At 50.3% G+C, this 22,883-nt stretch overlaps 2 protein-coding genes across 4 annotated transcripts; one reads left to right on the plus strand and one right to left on the minus strand.

The window, feature by feature from the left end:
* The first annotated feature begins 1,653 nt into the window (after positions 1-1,653).
* HSH2D (hematopoietic SH2 domain containing) lies at positions 1,654-10,238 on the plus strand. 2 transcript variants are annotated; one of them, XM_081232943.1, is made up of 6 exons: positions 1,654-1,751; positions 3,618-3,765; positions 5,493-5,582; positions 6,597-6,762; positions 7,276-7,410; positions 9,576-10,238. In XM_081232943.1, the coding sequence occupies exons 2-6, from the start codon at positions 3,641-3,643 to the stop codon at positions 10,098-10,100; spliced, it is 1,041 nt and encodes a 346-aa protein (XP_081089069.1). In that variant the 5' UTR covers positions 1,654-1,751; positions 3,618-3,640; the 3' UTR covers positions 10,101-10,238. The 2 variants fall into 2 exon arrangements, with proteins under 2 accessions (XP_081089069.1, XP_081089070.1); XM_081232944.1 differs by lacking the exon at positions 1,654-1,751 and having other exon boundaries at positions 3,675-3,765; positions 5,493-5,544.
* Positions 10,239-12,233: 1,995 nt separating this feature from the next.
* CIB3 (calcium and integrin binding family member 3) lies at positions 12,234-17,977 on the minus strand (the record flags this gene model as incomplete). Of its 2 annotated transcripts, XM_081233705.1 has the most annotated exons (6): positions 12,234-12,255; positions 13,476-13,671; positions 14,498-14,645; positions 15,642-15,753; positions 17,676-17,710; positions 17,927-17,977. In XM_081233705.1, the coding sequence occupies 6 exons, from the start codon at positions 17,975-17,977 to the stop codon at positions 12,234-12,236; spliced, it is 564 nt and encodes a 187-aa protein (XP_081089831.1). The 2 variants fall into 2 exon arrangements, with proteins under 2 accessions (XP_081089831.1, XP_081089832.1); XM_081233706.1 differs by lacking the exons at positions 15,642-15,753; positions 17,676-17,710.
* Between the last annotated feature and the right edge of the window lie 4,906 nt (positions 17,978-22,883).

Raw genomic sequence — 22,883 nt, forward strand, 5'->3', positions numbered from 1 at the left:
CACCAAGAGATGGGGGATGATTCTGTTGTGACAGTCTCAGGGGAGGACATTAGTTTGGGAAAGACCACATCCCCCCCAGGCAGGTCAGGGTAATCAGGGTGGTGCCCTCTGTGGTTGGGCCTCAGGGGGGCAGGCTGGAGGTGAACTGAAACACCTCATGTTTCTGGAGACTGAACTCTTTGTAAATGAGATCCCCGATGGCCAGACTTTCTAAGTGACAAGGGTCTCTTGGACAATTGTGATCCCCTGCCCAAAGAATTGCCCTTCTCCTTGAGGTTGGGACCTGGTCCATTGGGCCGTGGAAGGCATGGAGGATCAGAGAGGTGAAATGAGTTGCCCAAGGCAACCCAGCTTGTGAGATCTGGAGGCCAAACTTGCATCTACCCCAGCCAGGCACAAAGGCATCAGCTTAAGTCACAGGGAAGAGTCCTAATATTGCTCTTAACTGAGCCCCATGCTGCATGCTTGAAGGTTGTCTTGCCTAATCGTTGTCACGTGACTAAGGAGGGCTATCTTCGTGCCCACTTCACAGATGAGGAAACTGAGGCCCAAAAGAGTTTGAGTGACTCACCCAAAGCCGTACAGTGAGTGAAAGAGAAACCAGGTTCCATGTGTCTCCTGTTTGAACCTTACTGACCCGCAGGCTCCAGACAAGGCCAGCACCACCACCCCCACCCCCCGTCAACCACCCCAGGAGCAGGGGATGGTGATGGCATCCAGCTTGAGCCTGCAATGAGGGGGGCTATCTAGACCAGCTGCACCAGGGTGATAGGTCTGCAGGGAGGCCCCCAGCTCAGCCACAAGGATCTGGGCCGTTTCTCTCTGAAAAGGGAGGAGGAAGTGGTTTTGCCTGTGTGCGGGGGACGGGTGAGGCAGCCAGCACGCATCTGGGGCTAGCTGATCTGTTAGGCAGGGGTTCCCACGCTCAGGGCCCACGATGTGTGTAGGGGCCCCCAAAATGTTTTAGTGTTTTAAAATCAGGAGAAAAAGATGGATACAATAATAATGAATATATAAAATAAATCCAGCCCAGGGTACGTTGGTCTTGATATCAAGGCGGTTATAAAAAGTAATTTTAAATGGGTGTGTTCTTTTTTTTGTTTGTTTTCTTACAGAGGAAGTCATAATGCAGCCCTGTGGCACCCAGTGAGGCCTCAGCCTGTCCAGGCTCAATCCTGCCTCAGGGATTTTGCTTATGCTGTTCCCTCCCCCTAGAGCACTCTTTCTGTGCAAGAAAGAGTTGACTCCTACCTGACCCCCAGCAAGGCCTTTCCTCCAGATCAGTTAGGCCCCCCTCTGCGGGGTTCTTGCAACTCCAGTTCCCCCTTCCTGACAGGCTGTCCACTTTGAAACAATGACTAATCATTTCTCACTTCTCTTCGTTTCTCACCAGGTTATAGATGCTGGGAGGGCAGGACCTATGCCTGTCTTGGGGTCACCTCTTTTGTTCCCTGAGGATCTGGCACACAACAGGTGTTCAGTAAAGGCTTGTTGAGGTCTGGATGGAGCAAGGGTGTCTATCCACCTGCATGCAGCTCAGCAGCTCCATCAGACTGCAGACGGGGCAGGGCGGGGAGCGGCGGCGGCGTCCTAGTCCCCGCCCAGGGCTCACCTACTTAAGGAAACAGGAACCACTTGGGGCAACGCCCCACCCCGCTGACGTGCAGTCCCTGAACAGAAACCCAGGGTCCTGCAGGTGCCGGGGCACAGCCAGAGTCAGGGCCTCGGGCCCCCCACCAGGGTTCTCCCAGGTACGTGCCTGTTTCTGTGCCCACCCCATGCTGGGTGAGACCGGGGCCCCAAGAGCCTCAGCCTCATCTCCACCCTTGAGCAGATAGCACGTGGGGGCCAGGTTGGGCCAGAAGGAGGGACAGGGCTGGCGGGGTCCAGAGAGGCAGGAGGGGTTTTCTGGGGGCACTGGTAGGTGACCATTGGAAAATAGAGCTGGACTTAGGGAAAGAACATTCCTGGCAGGGGCACAGCATGGGCAAAGACATGGAGAGGAGAGACAGCTTGAACAGTTTTGGGTAGAGCAAGGATGTGGGGATGAGGAGGTGAGGGAGGCCTCAATGCCAGGGTCAGAAGTTTAAAACAGTATGACTTCATTCATCAGCCAACAGCCCTGCACCCTCCTCTGTGCCCACCCAGTGCCAGGTGATGCTGGGGACCCAGAAGAATCCAAAAGAACCTAGCCCTGGACCCAATCCTCAAGAGCTCCTAATGTGGGGGAGACAGAGACACTCCAGCTCCATGAGGCAAGGCTAGACCAGAATGGTGAGGAAGGTGAGGGACAGAGAGGGGTGCCCAGGGCTTTGTCTTAGAGAAGAGGCAAGAAAGCTGCCTGGAGGAGGGATATTTTTGCTGACTCTTGAAGGGTAAGTACGAGTTCTTCCTGGTAGAAAAAAAGAACAAGCTTGTAAACATTACCTCATGTTAGGTCACTACTGGATTCATGAATGTTCATTATATACATACAGTGCTTACCGCTGTGCCAACTGTACCCTCTCAGGTAATTACCATCATTAGCCCCAAATTGCAGATGAAAATTCAGGCACAGAGAGGTTAAGTGACTTGCTCAAGGTCACACAGCAGCTAAGTGAGGGAGCTGGGGTTTGAACCCAGGTTGTCTGGCTCTGATTGGGCTCAACTGATTTGTCACCCTGCTTCATTTAACATTTCTTAATGGATCTATTTAATTTCACTTGCTGCAGAATTCCTTTGGGTCCTTCCCCAGAGGGTGTGCTTGGTGTCCGTCTTCTGGCAGGAGAAAGTCAATATTGACTGGGTTGATAAACACATCCCCTCCCTGTGGAAACAGCTTGGTAACAAAGACCTTCTGAGATATTGAAAAGTTAGACCAGTGGGTGGGAGGAGAAGGGGCGAGCTGCAGTTTGGGGACAGAATTAAGGGTAAAAGTGAGGGGTCATGTGTGGACAACCCAGCAGGGCACAACCCTTTTGCTGGTTTTTCACTGAATACTGTTTTGCAAATTGCTGCTGTTTTCTTTCTGTTTTCCAGCTCTGTTTTCTCTGTCTTGGCTCATGAAGTCCTGTGATACCTGAGCTTAAAACTGCTGAGAATGAGTGTGAATTAACCATGTACCTGACAAGTTATAGGTGTGCCATCTGTAGCCACCACTTATGGTGACGATGGTGGCAGAAGCAACTGTTTGGGGCCACATCTCTGTAGTGTTTAATGAAACCATGGCAACCTTTTATGGCACCCACTGTGTACCTGCTGTTTCATTCACTCACTTATCATTTTGCCATCTCCACGTCCCTCCCAGGACAGTGATAGTTACTTAATATTTAAATAAACTCAGTTCTTAAATACATATATTTTTAAAAGGGACTTTCTAATACTTGTAGTAGTGACATAATAAGAATAAAAGGAAAAGGAAAAATCCTTGGTGAAGAGGGTTTGGGACAAGTTGATGAATGAATGTGCATAAAGTGCCAGCACACAGTAGGTGCTCAAGAAACTCAAGCCAACTTCAATCCTGTTGCTCTGTCCAGCCTGGAGGACTTCTTAAAGGAGGAAACACCATGAGCTGCATGAATAGAGCAAAGGTACCAGGTGGACCAGGCTTGACTCTCTTTCCTCCCTCCCATTCCCAGGTCACCCCTCACCCCTGGAAGCCATGACAGAGGCCAGAAAGCTGCCCCCACCACTGCCTCCAAGACTGGACTGGTTCGTGCAGACTCAGGTGGACCAGCTGACCTGTGGAGGGGTCCCTGAGTGGTTCCATGGTGCCATCTCAAGAGAGTAAGGACACACCCACACCTTCCACCCTGCCCTTCACCCTCTTCCCTTGTCTGCCCTGACTCTAGGCAGGTTTTTACTGCAGAATTCCGGGCTTAGCTCAGCTAAGTGTGTTAAGAGCGTGGGTGAAAAGAGCTCTGGAGTCCCAGACTTGCATCCTGCCTCCTCCATGGACTCACTATGTGACCTTGAGCAAGTTACGGGTCCTCAGCTTTCTCTATACAAGTGGCCACCAGACCAGTACTGCCAGGGACCTGACAGGCCCCCGCCCCCCACCTCACCCAGGTGGGGATGCAACTTCACCAGTCAGTGATGGCGGAATGCAGCCTCAGAATCTTTCTTAACACAGTGCCCCAAACAGCTGCCCTCAGTCCATCAGGGATTTAACCAACATGCACTTCCTACATCAGACTGAGCTCTGAGGACATGAACAAATCCACCTACTCACCCCTATGGGCTGGCTCTAAATAAATGGCGAAAAGAACATTTATTGCCACATTCTGCATGCAGGAAGTTGAGGAAACTGTGAAAGCCACAGAGAGGAGGAACTGGGCATGGTTTCTGAGTTCTGGGGTGCACCAAAAGAAATAGAATGTGAGCCACACATTACAATTTTAAATCTTTTTAGTAGCTTTGTTAAAAGAGGGAAAAAAAACAGGTGGAATTAATTTTTATCATATTTTTTATTTAACCCAGTATATCCAAGATATTCTCATTTCAACATGTAATCGGCACTGAGTCCTCAAAATCCAGCACGTATTATACGCTAAAATCACATCTCAATTCCCACCAGTCACAATTCAAGGGCTCAGCAGCCACACGTGGCCAGTGGCCTCTGTATTAGACAGCTCGGGTCCAAAATCCCCATTCTGTCTCCTAGAAGGCCACGTTACTCTTGTGAACCCGGGATACTAGTAACAATAATACACTAAGTCCCCTACATACGAACGAGTTCCATTCTGATAGCGTGTTCGGAAGTCCAATTTGTTCGTAAGTCCAACAAAGTTAGCCTAGGTACCCAGCTAACACAATTGGCTGTATATTGAGTTGGCCAAAAAGTACGTTCGGGTTTTTCCATAACATCTTACGGCCAACGAACGTTTTGGCCAACCCAACAGTACTGTACTGTAAGAGGTTTATAATACGTTCGCATCTTTGAAAGTTCGCATCTTGAAGGTTCATATGTAGGGGAGTTACTGTAGTGAGCATCTTTGTGGGTTCTTACCAGCTGGCAGTTCCCACACTCATGCTGCATGCACGTCATCTGTCCTCAAGTGGGCCCTGAGAGTAAGAGATTACTTTCGCCTTAAGGAAGCTGAAGGTCAGAAAGGGACTGACCCTCACCAGGGGTCACACAGCTAATGAAAAGCAGTGCTGGATTTTAAAATCAAATGCATCTAAGAGCAGCTCCTGTTTTATTACCTGTGACACCTAGATCTACCCAAAGGTGCCTCTGTGGGGGTGCCTTCCAGGCATTGGGAAGGCAAGCAGGGGCTCTGAGAGATGGTCAAGGTCATCAGAGGCTTCCTGCCAACTCTGGGAGAACACCCCTGTCCCTGAATATCCCAAGGTCTGAAATAACCAAGAAAAGAAGGGTTTTTAGGCTGTTTGTTAGAGAACAGAAAAGTACAGGCCTCTCTGGCTCAGGGGGCACCAGTACTGGGATGACTGGTGTACCGGACGTCTGGCCAGTATGCTTAGCCACCTCTCTCCTGTATTTGCCCTTCCAGGGATGCTGAGAACTTGCTGGAGTCACAGCCACTGGGATCCTTCCTCATCAGGGTCAGTCACAGCCACGTGGGCTACACGCTCTCTTACAAGTAAGGCCTGGGCTAGTGGCCAGGGCAGGGACAGGAGGGCTCTGGGGCTTCCTTGGAGGAGCTAGTGGTGCTTCATACAACAACTTCTCAGTGAGCAACCAGTGCGAGGGTCTGGCCAGATCTAACTGAAGAGTAGGTAGCTGCAGGTCTGGCTGTAACCCACAGACTTGGGCCTGGCGGTAACTGAGACTGTGTGTCTGAGAACAGGAACTGCTGAGGACCCAAGAGTGGCAGCTGCATTTCCCCTTACTACCCCTCTCCCCCGCCATTTAAATGTCAACTCCCTGACTTCAGTCAGGGGGACATGTTAGGGGAAGCCAGGGCAGCCCAGCTCCTTAATTTCTCGATGCCTGATCCAGCATCTCAATTAGAGGATTCAGCAGCGCAAACTACTTTTCAAAAGGATTCCAGGCCAAAGGAATTTTTTAAATGGACCTATTACAGAGTTACCCATAGAGGGAAAAGCTTAGGCCTTTAGTCACACAGTCCAAGGCTTGGCTCTGCCACTTAAGACGCTGTGTGATCTTGGACAAGTTACTCACCCTTTCTGTTCCTCCCTCAAAGTCCTCATCTCTAACATAAGAATGCTAAAATGAATCCAGAGTCATGATGGGAGGATTAAATGAGACATAGTAAGCACATAGTGGGCCATTAGTAAATGCATCCGTTCATTAATAATGGCGCATTTATTCAGTACCTGTACCAGTTTTCATTGTTGTCATTTCTATTGATCATTTACCCGTGGCCAGGCACGGAGCTAAGCTTTTACCTGCAGTAGATTGTTCCGTCTTCACAAGAAGTCCTGAGGTCAGCCTTAGTAGCCCCATGTTACAAAGGGGGAAACTGAGGCACAGTGCAGTCACCTGCCAAGTGTCTCATGGCTAGTGAGTGGAGGAGCCTACAAGGGACTCTAGGCAGTTGGGCTGTAGCCATGATGCTGCCAGGTCAAGGGCTGGCGGGGGGGCGGGGGGCGCGGACAGAATGATGGGGAATGAGATGGCAGTGTCTCCACAGAGCTCAGAACTCCTGCCACCACTTCATGGTGAAACTTTTGGACGATGGGAGCTTCATCATCCCTGGGGAAGAGAGAGCCCATGCCTCTCTCGATGCCTTGGTCACCTTCCATCAGCAGCAGCCGTTGCGGCCACACGGGGATCTGCTGACGCAGCCCAGCCAGCAGGTGAGGGTTGGGACCCCCAAGGGCCAAGCTCCCCAGACTCTTTTGCTCCCTCAGCCCCCTCAGCCTCTTGTGATTCTGTCAGTCTTGCGGTCCCCGTTTCTCTTGTGGCCCCGCCCCTCCTGGTCCTTGTTCCCTGGCCCGCAGGCTGATTTTTTTTTTACAGGAATTCATGTGCCAGGTATAAACTTGGCTGGTCTACAGGAATAGCGTATTTCCTTATAAGACTCAGGGGGTGGGGCCCAGCCCTCACAAGCTGCTGTGGGAGGGGCATATCTCCTTATAAGGATTGATGGGCGTGGCCTAGGCCCTCAGAAGGGGCTGTGAGTGTGGCATATTCCTTATGAGGCCCAGAGGGCAGGGCCTAGCCCTCAGTAGCTGCTGTGGGAGGGGCATTCTTCCTTACAAGGTTTGTGGATGGGGCAACCTCTGAGCCCCCATTTCCAGGATCTGGGACCAGAGCCCCATCCCTGTACCCTCCTTGGGATTAAGCTGCACGTCCCCTCTGCCCCACAGAAGGATCCAGCAAATGCGGATTATAAGGATCTCTTCCTTTTCTCCAACGCATTGGCTGAGGAAGCCACCAGCTCTGCTCTTGGCCTCAGCAAACATCAGAATCCCTCCTCTTGTCCCATGGCCCCACTTGAGGAGGTATGTGACAGAAAACTGGCACCTTCAATCTGGAAGGTGGGAGGTGGGGCAGGGGGATGCAGGAGCAGAGGTGGCCAACGGCTGCCAGAGGAGACTTTCTAGAATGAAGATTAGATCCCGTAGCTCCAAGCTTAAAACTTTTCAGGGAGACTTCCCTGGCAGTCCAGTGGTCAAGACTCTGTACTTCCAATGCATGGGGCGCGGGTTTGATCCCTGGTCAGGGAACAAAGATCCCACATGCCACGTGGGGTGTGGCAAAAAAAAAACCCCAAAACCAAAAACAAACAAAAAACTTTTCAGTGATTTCCCAAGGCACTGAGATTAAAATCCCAACTATGATCTCAGGTCCCGCTACCCATCACCAGCCCAACTTCAGCCCCTCCGCCAACCCTTCTGCTGTTCTGACACATCAAGCTAACCTCAGGGCCTTTGCATGTGCTGTGTGCTCTGCCCCCAGATTTCCCATGCCTGGCTTCTTTCATCACTTCTTCTTCAAGTATCTCTCTCCCCAGTCTCCAGACCTAAAGTAGCCCCTCTGCCTTCTCCATCACATCATCCTGTTTATTTGCAACAGAGCAGTCTGTAAAATTTGAAAAGTCTTATTTATGAGTTTTCATGTTTCCCATGAAACATGCCTGCCTCTCCCATCAGACTGTGAGCTTTGGGAGGCCTGGGAATCTGGCTTCTCCTGTCCCTCAGAGAGGACCTGGCACATCAGTGGGTTTGCAGGTGAGGGTGAGGGAACAGTCAGGGAAGGCTTCCTGGAGTAGGTGGCATAGAGCTGGGGCATTCAGGATGAGGAGGAGCCAACCACACACAGAGATGCAGGGAGGGCATTCCAGACAGAGGAAACAGCACATGCAAATGTCCTGAGGCTCAGGTTGAAAAACAGAAGAACAACAAAAGCCAATGTGTGGACAGAGTGGAGTGAGCAAAAGGGAGATTGTTGGGAGGTGAGGGGCCGGAGTCGGCAGGGGTCATTCATGCAGGGTCTTGGGGCCAGGGTGAGGCGCTTGGATCTATTCCAGGTGTGCTGGGGAGCCATGAGAGAGCTTGAGCATGGTGGGATTGATGGTGTTCCCTGTGGCTGCCGACTGCAGAAGGGGCTGTCTGGGGGCGGGAAGGAGGCAGGGACAGTATCCACGTGGGAGAAACTAGAAAGGGAGCCCTAAAGGTGGATCTTGCTGATGGCTTGGAGGTGGAGGGTGAGGGGAAGAGGGTCATTGTCATGGTTTGAGTCCCTCAGTCATCCATTATTTGGGAAGTGATCCCAGGAGGTGCCATGAGGGGAGCAGGAAAGTGGGTCAGGAGAGAGAGGGCCACCAAAAGAGGGTGCTGTAATGAGCAGGTTACCCCTGTGGACTCTGTGGAACACGCACTTCAGTTATCCCACCTTAGGGGCGAGGAGCTGTGGTACTGATCCTCCCTTCCATTAATCATTAGTCAAGCGCTGTCTCTGGGAGGTTTTAATTCTCTGGTACCTCTGGTCTGCAAAGTGGCCAAAGAAGTCCCCAAGGCAGAGTCCCCACTCCTGGCATTTGGGAGTGGAGCTGGGGGCACCAAAATGCTCAGGACAAAGGGATGTGAATGGGGCATTGACAGCATCTGCCACAAATGACACCCAAGTTGGGGAACTGAACAACCTGGTAGGTCAGGGGTTGGCAAACTACTGCCCAAGGACCACATCTGGCCCACTGCCTCCTTCTGTATGGCCCATGAGCTAAGCATGACTTTTACGTTTTTGAATGGCTGAAAGAAATCAAAAGAAAAATAGTATTTCATGACCCTTGAAAATCAGATGAAACCCACATTTCCGTGTCCATAAAGTATTATAGGAACACAGGCACGCTCGCTCACTGACGTATGATCTCTGGCTGCTTTGGCCCTACAACAGCAGAGGTGAGTAATGAAACATAGACTGACCTGCAAAGCTGAAAACATTTCCTCTCTGACCCCTTACAGAAAAAGTTTGCCAACCACTGAGGGAGACAGTGAAGCCCTTTACTGAGACAGGAAGGGTGGGTCCTGGGATCAGGCTTGGGGGTTCTCACTGGGACTTTCTTGGCCCCAGGACGTCTGGGTGGAACCCAGATCCCAATTTCTGGGGCAGATTCAGAGCTGTGGTAGGTGGGGTAGCCCCAGGTCTCACCTGCTCTCGGTTTCAGGCCTTCACAAACCCAGTCCTGCTCCATCGGCGAAAAGAAAGGAAGCCGTTGGCAGAGCTGGACGGGGCGTCCACGGAGGAAGCTACTTCCTCCTGCCCCCCGAAATCTCCTCTTGACGAGGCCCGCCAGAAAATCTGGAGGAATCTCAAGATGCTCCCCCGGACGGGCAAGAAGGTCCAGCAGCAGCTGAAATCCCAGCTGGTGGCTGCGAGCTCATCGCTCTGGGACGCCAAGCCATTGGTGGTGACCCATAGTTCTGGAGCTGGAGCAGGGGACTCAGCCCGGAAAAATAACGTCTACACAGACCGCCAAGCTCCAAGAAACAGAGATGAGCCCTCCAGGAAAGCCTCAAGGTCGGCCAGCTGGAGCGAGACAACCTCGAGGGTCAGGGACTGGCACCAGGCAGTAGTGAGGGCCCTGTCCTCACAGGTGTCCAAACCAGAGACAAGGGACTTGAAAGAACCACAGGACTGTCTCCCTGAAGAGTACCGCTTACCACCACCCTTCGCCCCTGGGTACTGCTAGGTTCGCCCCGGCTCTGGGACCCTCTCTGCCGGGGGCCGTTCACACCTGGACCTTTTGCTCTCTGCCATGACCCACTAGCCCTCAGGGACCTGAGGAATGTAATAAAGACATTGCTTGGGTCTGGTCCTGCGATTGCCAGTAAGGTGACCTGGTCATTTTAATAATAATTAGTAATAGTAATAATAATAATAGTAATGTTACAGCAGTGGCGTCTAGGACACCTACCCTGTGCCTGGCCTCACACCAGACCCTCCATGTTCATTATTTCTTTTATGCCTCTGAGCAGGCCCATCAGGTAGGCTCATTCTGCACATTTTAAAGAAGAGACAGGAATTTCCCTGGCAGTCCAGTGGTTAGGGCTCTGTGCTCTCATTGTCAAGGGCCTGGGTTCGATCCCTCGTTGGGGAACTAAGATCCCACAAGCTGCGCGATGCAGCCAAAACCATTAAATTATATTAAATTAAAATTAAAAACATCAAGAAGAGCCAGGTTCAGAGAGGAGAAGAGGTGTGGCCAAGGTCACATGGCTGGGGTGTCAGCACCAGGATTCGAAGCCAGGTCAGTTTGAGCCCTTTCCCCACGTAACCTAGGCACAACTCATAGAGTACATCCTTGTCTGTAACAGGGCTGTTCATGCCTTCCTCTCAGGGTTCTTGTGCAAATGGAGGAGATGAAACTTGTGGACGGCTTGGCACACAGTAAGCACTCCTGACATCAACGGCAGCTTTAGGAGAAGCGTAAAGAGGCCCTTTCCTTTAAAAAGGGAGAGGCATGGGGCTTCCCTGGTTGCACAGTGGTTGAGAGTCCGCCTGCCGATGCAGGGGACACGGGTTCGTGCCCCGGTCCAGGAAGATCCCACATGCCGCGGAGCGGCTGGGCCCGTGAGCCATGGCCACTGAGCCTGTGCGTCTGGAGCCTGTGCTCCGCAACGGGAGAGACCACAACAGTGAGAGGCCCGCGTACCGCAAAAAATAAATAAATAAATAAATTAATTAATTAAATAAAATAAAAAGGGAGAGGCAGCCTAGGGCTGTGGATGGGGATGGGCTCTGGAGGGAATCTTGGGTTGTGGGGCTGTGTGACCTTTGGTGAGTCACTAGACATCTCTGGGCCTGTTTCCTCATCTGGAAAATGAGGAGAAGAGCAGTCCCTCTTTCTCAGGATGAACCAGCAGAATTCAAATAAAACCTAGGGCTTTAGTGCACAGTAGGTGCTTAATAAATGGGGGTTAGGGTGGGAGTGGGCACCCTAGAAATTATACACAGTGGAGGTGTCTGGGAGGGTCCCTGGGGGGCTGGTCTCTGTTGCAGGAATGACCACTCCTTGGATTGACTGGGGACATGGAATGGGCCCCCAGGCTGACCATAGGTGGACTGGGTATGGGGCTTCCCAAATCTGCAAGATGTAGAGGTCTGGGATCTGGAGTGAAGTGGGCCTGGGTTCAAGTCCACTCTGCAGATGACTTCAGGTGTGGCCTTGGGCAAGTCACCCCGTTGCCTCTGAATGAAGTGTGAGTTCTCCTCAGCCAACCCTGCTGGGATGTCCCAGGCAGCCAATGTGATGAAAGAATGGCAGGTGTTTCATGAACTGTAAAGCACTGTGCCAGCCTCAGTGAATGACATTCCTGCCACCACACCATCTCCAGAGGCCTCCTCTGGCGATTCTAATGAATCAGTGAGGAGGTGAAGCTTTAGTCTCCTTGAGGAATTCAGGGATTGAGGGGGAAAAAGGCAACTTGAGCAGTCGAGGGTAGGGTTGGGCCTTGGGAGGCCCTGAGCTGGGACAGCACGGGCCTGATCTCCACACCTCGCCTCTGCCCACCGAGACCCACAGTGAGGCACTTCCAGCCCTCTCAGTGGAGAGACATCCAGAAGTCACCCCTTTCCTTGTACAAATGGGGAAATTGTGGCCCAGAGAGGGTGCAGCCACACCCAGGATCACATAGGGAGAACAGAGGTTAGATCCTTGGCCGCCTCCCTCTTGTCTGCCAGGTTTAAGTTGGGAAACATGTTTTCGGAGCAGCTGTGGCTCAGTGATGTGTGTTTATTCCCGGAGCCCAGGGAGACCAGATTCTACAGTGAGATGAGGGGTCGCCCTGCCTTCCTCTGGCCCGGCTCCTCCTCCGTGGTACCCTCAGATGCGGATGTGGAAGGTGCTGGGTGCAAAGAGAAAAGGAGTCTGTCAGCAGGCAGAGGGTACCCTTCCTTCGTCCTTCTCCCCAACACTCCCACCGGGAGTCCCCGAGGCATGCAAGGAGCCACGGTGGGTGGGGGAGAGATGGACCCCCTCAGTAAACCCCAGGCCATGGCCCTCCTGACCCCCACAGGGATTGAGAGCACATCACTTTGGATCAGAGTTTACATCCTGGCTCCGCCCCAGACTCTAAGTGCATGGCTACCCCTCTCTGGGCCTCAGTTTACTCCCCTGTAAAATGGGGATAAGCTGTCCCTCCTTCACTGTGCTGTAATAAGGGCTAAAAAGAGGCCAATGTACAGCGCGGGACATGCAGTAGGTGCTCAATTAGTAGCAAGGGATTCATCCTGGTGTCATTATTCGTGTCTCTGTGGCAGGAGACCAGCTTTGCTTATCCAGGGTAGAGGAAGGAGGCCCTCTGGTCATGAAAGGATACCACTAATGATAACAGCCACAACAGCAACCATAAAGCACAGTTATTGAGCACCTACTGTATGCCAGGCACTGCTCTAAATTCTTTCCATGTACTAGCTCAGAGGTCACTCAACGTTTCTCTGCAAACGGCCAAATAGTTGATATTTCCAACTTTGCACAATGACTCAGCGCCACCATGTAGCTCAAAAGCAGCCATAGACACTATGTATACAAACAGGCATGGCTGTGTGCCAATAAGACTAGCATTAGACACGGAAATTTGAATTTCATATGGCTTTCATGTGTCGTGGAGTATGATTATTCTTTTATTTTCTCCCCCAACCATTTAAAACTGTAAAAACCATTCTTAGCTCACGGGAGGTACAAAAACAGGTGGTGGGCCACCCCCTGTATTAACTCATTTAACCCATGCTATCCGCCCTACAGTGGGAGCACTGATTCTCCCCAGGGCTGCCAAGTGCTATTGTACAGTCTGTTCACTACAAAATGTTCAAGCAACTGAGGGCTGAAGTCCAACCATATTCCACTCACCCAAAGAGCTGTGTCCACCTGGAGGAGATGTTCACAAGGTCTCTAATTATCCCCATTTTAAAGACACAGGGACTGAGGCTAGGGAGGTCGGAAAAGTTCCCCAAGGTCATAAATGAATGAACAGAGGGATTTTCACAAAGGGAGTCTATGAACCCTTTCCATAAGAGCCTCTCTCATACATGGGAACAGATTGTGCAGGGTGGAGAGGAATGTCACCTGAGGAAGTCCGGCGCCCGCAGGATCATGTTCTGGAAGTCTTCCAGGGACAGTCGCCCGTCGTGGTCCCCATCAGCCTCATCCAGAACCTTCTCACACACCAGGCTCACCTCCTCAGCGCTCAGCTCTCCCCGTGTTAGCTTGGTCACCGTCTGCTCCAGGTCCCACACGCAGATGTAGTCATCGTTGTTAAAGTCTGCACAGCAGAACAGGTGGGGCTGTGGTGGTGAGGGGACACAGGGGCAGGCAGGCTGGGCCAGTCATGGACACATCTTTTCCCTGTCTTACAGAGGAGGAAACTGAGCCACCGGAGGGAACCCAAGACCCTAGGGTAATATCTGGATCTTGCTTTGGAATTGGGCAGGGACCTGCTGGGAGGTCATTCATTCATTCAAGTATTTATTGAGCACCTACTATGTGTCAGGCGTGTGATAATTGTTATTCATTCCCTCTTTCAACAAGTATTTATTGAGTGCCTACTGTGTGCCAGGCACTGAGATAAATTTTCATTCATTCATTCATTCAGCAAGTATTTACTGAGTACCTACTATGTGTCAGGCACAGAGACAGATGGTGAACCAAAAAGACCCTGTCACTGCCCTTGTGTCTCCTCAGAGAGAAAGTCAATAAGGAGTGAACAGATGAATGAACAAGAAATTAAGCAACATTGCTCCATGCAAGGAGAGAAATAGGCTGTGGCATGGAGAGTAACTCGGGGGCAGGAGTTACTTTTCACCAAAATTTCAAGGTAAGAAGGAGCCAGGGGAAAGGTATTCTAGACAAGGGCACAACAGAGGCAAAGGCCTAGAGGCAGAAAGAGTTTGGTGTGTTGGGGAAACAGCCAGGCCATTGTGGCTGGAATGGAGCCAGTAAACGGATGAGGTGGGGAGGTACCAGGGTGAGGTGAAGGACAGGGCCATGCAGGGCCTCGGAGCCCTTGGGGAGACATTTGTGATGGCAGGGCAGCCCCTGGCCCGACCCGGTCTCATTCCCGCTTCCCCACCCCGGGGCCCTGCACACACCATAAATTTTAAAAGCGTAGTAGGCTTTGAGGTCGCGGGGAGCCATTTCACTCATCACAGAAAACATGTCCAAGAAGTTGTCCAAGGTCATGTGGCCATCCCCATCCTCGGAGAAGACCTGGGCGATCCTCTGACGGAAAGGGTTGTCCTAGAGACAGGAAGCAGGGAGCCAATCCCTGACCAGGACCTTGTGGGGAGGGCTCCGCATGGTTTCACTCTCAACCCCTCCCTTCCTGGGAACCTCCAAGTACCCCTCACCAAGACTCTCTTCCTCCCATGCTCCCTGGAGAGGACTTCAGGCAACTCCAATCTCCACCCCAGTAGTCTGGGTGTCGTTAACCCCATTTCCAGCTTCAGAGGCAGTCACATGACCCGGGTGAGGCCAATCAGGGATTTCCATTCACCTGGTAACCGTGATTGCCTCTGGGATGAGCATATGACCCAAACTTGCCAATCAGAGGCTGCCCTGGGAGAGTTGCTGAAAAGTTGGGGTGGGGGAACCTTATTTCTGCTTGTTGCAGAGCTTATGGGAGGAAATCTGAGGCAGCTGGTGTTTCCCTTCACTACCTCAAGAGAACAAGCTGCCTGAGACTAAAGCCTCTTCCTGGGAGAAGCTGAAAGACGGAGGGAGATTCCCAAGCATATCCTCAGAGACCCTGGTTCCAGCTGTACGTGATGCTAGGCCTCTCCCTGCAGTTTTTGCTCATGTGATCGAAACTATTCTGTCCCTCTTGAATGAGGTTTCTGTCCCCTGTGATAAAATAATCTCTATTCACAGTCCCTCACCCCAAAAGTCCCCTCCAGAGTAACAAACTATGTGTCAAACATCCAGCTGAGAAAAACCCACATTTAATAGTTCCTACTATGAAAAGAAAAACTAATGTTCCCTGAGTACTTGCCATGTCACAGGCCCTGTACTGAGCCCTTTACCTGCATTATCTCATCTCATCTTCCCAACAACCCAGGGCTTAAATCCTGTCTATGTCATGTCTTAGCTGTGTGATTATGAACAAGTATCTTAACCTCTCTGAAATTCAGTTTCTTCATATGTAAAATGGAAATAATCACAGTACTCACCTCATAGGAATGCAGCAAGGGGCATCCCTACTATTTTTTCCCTGCCTGCCCCATGGCCCAGGCATACCTTCAGCTCAGGCATGCTGCCAATGAGCTCGTAGGGAACCTTCACATCAGGGTAGCTGGTATAGTCGAGAGGGACAAGCTGGGGGGCAAGGTCCTGGTAGCGATAGAAGAGCCTGGTGTGGGGACGGAAACAACGAGAAGGTCTGGGAGATGGGTGTGTGTGGCCTTGTCCCTACTCTCTCACTCTTGCAGCTGCTTACTCTACACTGAAAGATGCTGAGTCCCCAAGAGCCATTAGCCGTGGGCCTAAGCCTCACACACACAAAGCCAGACACAGGTGCCTCTATCGCCCTGGGGACAAGGCCAAGGTAAAGAGAGGACTCCAGAACTAGGGAAAACTAGAGTGCAGGAAGCGAGCCAGGGAGGAGGAAATTCTTCCTGGAGGAGGGGGCATTGATGCTGGGTTTTGAAGCATGAGTAGGAGCTTACCAAGCAGATGGGGTTGACAAAGGGAGAGTGTTCATTCATTCATTCCCTCTTTCAACAAGTAGTTATTGAGTGCCTACAGTGTGCCAGGCACTGTGATAAGTTTTCATTCATTCATTCATTCATTCAACAAGTATTCACTGAGTACCTACTATGTGCCAGGCACAGAGACGGATGGTGAACAAAACAGACACTGTCTCTGCCCTTGGGTCTCCTCAGAGAGAAAGTCAATAAGAAGTAAGCAGATGAAAGAACAAAAAATTAAACAGTGTTACTCCATGCTAGGAGAGAAATAGCATTCAGAGAATCTGAGCCAATCTATGTATCTCTGGACATTATCACACTGTTGGCAAGGCCTCTAAAGGCCCACATCCTCACACTTTCCTTCTCTCCCTTCATAATGGGGGGCAGGGTTCTCTCAATGGGGCGGAGCAAACACAAAAGTCTAATATTCAGGTTTTTCAAAAGGGTAAATGAAAGACATTTTGCAAAACACCAAACGCCATACACACTACCTAGATGGTAGAGCCAGCTCTCCACCCTAATGCCCTCACCGGGTGACACCATACCATCATTGAAGCATGCTGAGCAGTAGCCTTGTAGAGACCATCCTTGATGAGTCAGAGGTCCCCAAGTTGCTAGGGACTGTCTCTGAGGGTGACAGGAGCCCCTTGGTCACATGATGGCTAGGAACTCGAGGAGGAGATATCTGGAACTTCAGTCCTGAGTTCCTTCAGAGAATAGCCTGGGCTTGGGTTTGGGCTTCTGTATGGCCTTGACTAAAGCCTCATCCCCCTTTCCCCTCATCCCCCTTTCCTCTCAGTAGGTCTGTCTGACAAGGGAGAAGCTTGAGGCAGACAAAATGTTAGTCTCCAACTCCTTGGGGCTCTACCCATCTACCCAGGGGCCTGGGGTCAGCCTCCCCTGTCTGAGCCTCAGTTTCCCCATCAGTAATCCAATCGTGATGGCCAGGATGACCTTGCAAGCTGTCCTCACCCAGACAATGGGGCTCACTGGTGAAAGGTGTGTCCATCAATAATGGATGTCCTGTGCCCACACAGTTGGGGCCTTGGCCCCGATCACCCTGCAGCCAAACCCCAGCCAGCTTCAGTTTCACAGCTCCAAGTTCATGGGTCGGGGCCTCTGGATAACAGCTCCATGGGATGAGTGATGATGTAGAATACCCATCTATGCCTGTCTCGCTCACACCAGGGACCTGCAGCAGCCTGGAGCCACCTTCTCACTCTCTAACATTGATGTCAACCCCACAGCCCAGAACTGGGTCTAGACTCTGCCCCTGGCCTCCCAGCCTCTTCACACTGGCCTCAGGGGGATCTTTCTAACATGCGGATCTGCATCTGCCATGCTCACACACTTTCTATGGCTCCCCGCCACCTTTGGGAGAAAGCCCAAGCTTGTCAGCCTAGAGGCATGACAGCAGGACCAGATGTGACTTCTCAGCCTTCCTGTCTCTGCATCTATCCACCGACCATGCACGCAATCCCCCGATTAGTGCTTTAACCCTTATGAAGCATTGAGCGTGGTCAAATTGCAAATCAAGCGACATATAGCAAGTTTCCACCTCTTCCTCCCTCCTCCCTAGACTGACCTCATGATTTCCTTCCTCGTGAAGAAGGTGCAGTCCTGCGGAGAGAGATGTTGGCTTGACCCAGATCCTGCCTGGGGGGCTCCTCCTTCCTCTCCCACAAGCCCACATCCATCGCTGCCTGAAACCACACACAGAGCCTCCCCAGAACGCTTGCTGACTGCACACCCAGGACGAAGAGATGTTTTTCCCATTTCTTGGGCCAGGAAACCAAGGCTGCCAAACCCACCGAGGGCTCGGCCCATCACCCCTACCTGATATGCTTCCAGCTGCTCATGCGTAAAGACTGTTTGCTTGTTGCCCATGGTGAAGACCACTGCCAGGACTCTGGAACAAGCTCCCAAAGCCCCCAGACTCCTTGGGGCCACACCGGTCGGCAGGCTGCTGTGTACCAGTGTCTGGGCAAATCTCCCTGCCCTGGTTGTCACCTGCCCACTCTCCTCATCACCCCCAGCCTGGGTGAGACTCAAGTTACAGCCGAGCTCTCTGGGCAACAGCCTGAGTATGTCCACAGCCACCAGAGCAAGGAGAAGGGCTTTGGGAGGTCACAGGGTAGCCCTCAGTGGGGAGAGCACACCTGCCACCACCAGGTGAGACCGAGGGTATGGGGCACCTTTGAGAGATGGGCAGGGTGGTGGAGAGGCTGCCAGCACACCCCAGGTCAAATTCCAGCTCTTTACCCACTAGTTGTGTGGCCTTAGGCAAGTCATCTGGCCTCTCTGAGCCTTGTTTGTAAGATGGAAATTATATTAGTACCTACCTCATAGAGTTGTTCTGAAGATCTAATGAGCTCATTAATACAACCCCCCAAAAATACAACCCCCCCAAAAATATTTGACCACTGGATACAAGCAAGCTCTAGGCACATTATGGTAAACAAGCTAGATGAGGTATGCATTGGAGATGATGATGAGGATGATGCTATGGCTTGAGAAGAGCAATCCAATGTCTAAGTTTGGGTTAAATAACGCCAGAGTTCTTTATTGCAGGACTTGTCAGAGGCTTTAATATGTTAATGTGCACCATACATCCTCAAGGGGTAAATACAATGTAGCAGCTCCCAACCTTGTTAAGACTCAGAATCCTCTTGGGCAGAAAATCTGGGAGTTGAGATTTCCCAGCCTGGCACTCCCTGACCTGCTCACTCTGGATCTGGCCTCCTTCCACTTTCCTCTCCTGCTCAGCCAGTTCCAGCCCCGTACCCCAGGCCCCCTGAATCACTCTTGAGTCTTCCCCTTCCCTCATCCCCACTCTCCCTGGCCTGGACCATTGCAGTTCCTCCCACAAGACTCCTCTGGCCCCTGCCTCAGCTTCCATACTTTGCCCCAGCGTGTGAAGCCATCTTGTAAAATATGACTATGATCGAGCTTTAAAGACCCCCCTGAAGGTAATTTTTTTGGGGAAAAAACTGACAACACCAAGTGTTGACAAAGATATGGAGCAACTGGAACTCTTATACATTGAGGGTGTGACGCAAAATGGTACAGCCACTATGGAAAATAGGTTGGCAGTTTTTTATAAAGTTAAACACACACTTACACATGACTCAGCAATCCCACTCCTGGGTATTTGTCCAGGGGAAATGAAAACCTATGTGCACACAAAAACCTGTATGTGTCCACAAAATAGAGACAATATTTGCAAATCATATAACTGGTAAGGGACTAGTCTCCAAGCTATATACAGAACTATTAGAAGTTTACAACAAAAAGACAAATAACCCAAGAAAAAAATGGGCAAATGTTGGGGGGAGGGAGGGATGAATAGGTGAAACACAGAGGATTTTTAGGGCAGTAAAACTACTCTGTATGATACTATAACGATGGTTATGCATCGTTATACATTTGTCCAAACCCACAGAATGTACAACGTGAAGAGTAAGTTCTAATTAAACTATGGACTCTGGCTGATGATGGGTCAATGTAGGTTCATCACCTGTGACAAATGCGCCACTCTGGTGGGGGATGTTGATATCTGGGGAGGCTGTGCATTAGTGGGGCAGGAGATGTAAGGGAAAACTCTGAATACCCTCTTCTCAATTTTGCTGTGAACCTGAAACTTCTCTAAAACCAAAGTCTATTAAAACAAAACAAAATGGGTAAAGGATTTGAATAGACATCTCTCCAAAAAAGATATACAAATGGCCAGTAAGCACGTGAAAAGATGCTCGACATCACTAGTAATTAGGTAAATGGAAATCAAAACCACAGTGAGATACCACTTCACACCCACTAGGACGGCTATACTAAAAAAGACAGACAATAACAGGTGTTAGCCAGGATGTGGAGATATTGGAAACATCATACACTGCTGGTGGGAATGTAAAATGGTGCAGCCGCTTTGGGAAACCGTCTGGCAGTTCTTTAAAAAGTTAAACTTATAGCTACCATATGACCCAGCAATTTTTACTCCTAGGTGAAGAGAATTGAAAATATATGTCCACATAAAAACTTGTACATGAAAGAAAAGTAGAAACAACCCAAATGGCCATCAATGGGTGAATGGATAAAGAAATTGTGGTCTATCCATATAACGGAATACTATCCAGTCATACCAAGGAATGATGCACTGATTCATGCTATGACGTGGATGAAGCTCAAAACCATTATGCTGAGTGAAAGAAGCCAGGCACAAAATGTCACATATTGTATGATCCCATTTATATAAAATGTCCAGAACAGGCAAATCCACAGAGACAGAAAATAGATACACGGTTGCCAGAGGCTGAGGGAAGGGGAATGGGGAGTGACTTCTAATGGGTAGGGGGGTTCTTTTTTCTTTTCTTTTTTTTTGGTGTTATGCGGGGCTCTCACCCTTGTGGCCTCTCCTGTTGCGGAGCACAGGCTCCAGACACGCAGGCTCAGCGGCCATGGCTCACGGGCCCAGCCGCTCCGCGGCATGTGGGATCCTCCCGGACCGGGACACGAACCCGTGTCCCCTGCATCGGCAGGTGGACTCTCAACCACTGCGCCACCAGGGAAGCCCCTGGGGTTTCTTTTTGAAGTGATGAAAATGTTCTGGAATTGAATAGTGGTGAAGGTTACACAACACTGTGAACGTACTGAATGTGACTGAATTGTACACTTTGGGTGACTTTTATGGTATGTGAATTATATTTCAGCTTTAAAAAATTTTTTTGTACATAAATTTTGATAGCAGCCTTATTCATAACCTTCAAAAACGGGAAACAACACAAATGTCCTTCACCTGGGGAATGGATAAACAAACTGGTTTGTCCATGCAATAGAATACTACTTAGCCATAAAAAAGAATGACCTAGGGCTTCCCTGGTGGCGCAGTGGTTGAGAGTCCGCCTGCCGATGCAGGGGAAACGGGTTCGTGCCCCAGTCTGGGAAGATACCACATGCCGCGGAGCGGCTGGGCCCGTTAGCCATGGCTACTGGGCCTGTGCGTCCGGAGCCTGTGCTCCGCAACGGGAGAGGTCACAACAGTGAGAGGCCCACATACCGCAAAAAAAAAAAAAAAAAAAAAAATGAATGACCTATTGATATGCACAATGTGAATGAATCTCAAATGCATTACTCTTAGTGAAAGAAGCCTCACTTCTTTCAAGTGAGTCAAGAAGACATCTACTAGATGATTTCATCCACTTATGTGACATTCTCAAAAAGACAAGACTATAGGAACAGAAAATAAATTAATGGTTGCCAGGGGCTGGGGGGTGATGGAACTGTTCTATATCTTGATTGTAGTGTTGGTGACATGGCTGTATTAATTTGTGAAAACTCATAGTACTGTACACAAAAGGGTGAATTTTATTGCTTGTCAATACATGTTTTAAATGAAGACAATAACAAAACTAATTTTTAAAGACCTCCTTGCTCCCCATTGCCTCATGGTTGAAGTCCAAATTCCTATGCCTGACCCCATCACACTTTGTGATTTGGTTATGTAACTCCCCCCCCAATTAATTAATGTTCAATTAATGATCAAACATGTACTGTGTGCCAGGCACTGTCCTAGGTCCTGGTAATACATTCGTGAAAAAAATGAGTTCCTGATCTCATGGATCTCACATTCCAGTGAGCAAGCAACCAAATAAACACATAATTAGTCAGGAGGGCTAAGTTCTAAGAAGAAAAATAAAACAGGGCAGAGATAGAGATGAGGGTGAGCTATGTAGATTAGGAAGGGAAGGCACCTCTGTTGGGGTGACATATGAGTAGTGACTGGAAGGAAGTGAATGGGAAGTAAGCTGAGTGGGAAGAGAGTCCTTGGCAGTGGGAACAGCAAGTGCAAAGGCCCTGAGGCTGGAGAAAGCATCACACAGTTGAGAGAGAGCAAGCCAGCCAGTGCTGTATGTAGGGGCTCAGCAAGCACTAACTATGATTAAGTTAATTAACAACTGTTAATTAAGCTGCTGCTCATGTCTGCCATTAGAGGCTGCTTCTCTGATACACCAGCTCCTATGATGGAATTTTTTTCTTTTTTGCATTTCCAAGAAATCATTTTTCATGGTATAAATAAATTAATTTTATCTTGGCATAGATCAATTTCAGCTTTATTATGATAAACTATATGCAACAATATCTTATAGTATATCCTGGACTTCAACCATGAGGCAATGGGGAACAAGGAGGTCTTTTTAAGTCCCCCTATAATATATTCTATAGAACTTCCCTGGTGGCACAGTAGTTAAGAATCTGCCTGCCAATACAGGGGACACGGGTTCGATCCCTGGCCTGGGAAGATCCACATACCACAGAGCAACAAAGCCTGTGCACCACAACTGCTGAGCCTGCGCTCTAGAGCCTGTGAGCCACAACTACTGAGCCCGTGTGCTGCAACTACTGAAGACTGTGTGCCTAGAGCCCGTGCTCTGCAACAAGAGAAGCCATTGCCATGAGAAACCTGCGCACGGCAAGAAAAGTAGTCCCCGCTCTCCTCAACTAGAGAAAACCCACGTGCAGCAAAGAAGACCCAACACAGCCAAAAAAAAAAAAAATCCAATAATAATATAGGCTGTAGAACCCAGAATCAACAATACTGCATGTCACTAATCATCAGGGAAATGCAAATCAGAACCACAATGAGGGCTTCCCTGGTGGCACAGTGGTTGAGAGTCCGCCTGCCGATGCAGGGGACACGGGGTCCGGGAAGATCCCACGTGCCGCGGAGCGGCTAGGCCCGTGAGCCATGGCCGCTGAGCCTGCGCGTCTGGAGCCTGTTCTCCGCAACGGGAGAGGCCCG

This window comes from Mesoplodon bidens (assembly GCF_964165515.1).
Source record: "Mesoplodon bidens genome assembly, chromosome: 4".
NCBI classification, from domain to species: Eukaryota; Metazoa; Chordata; class Mammalia; order Artiodactyla; family Ziphiidae; genus Mesoplodon; species Mesoplodon bidens.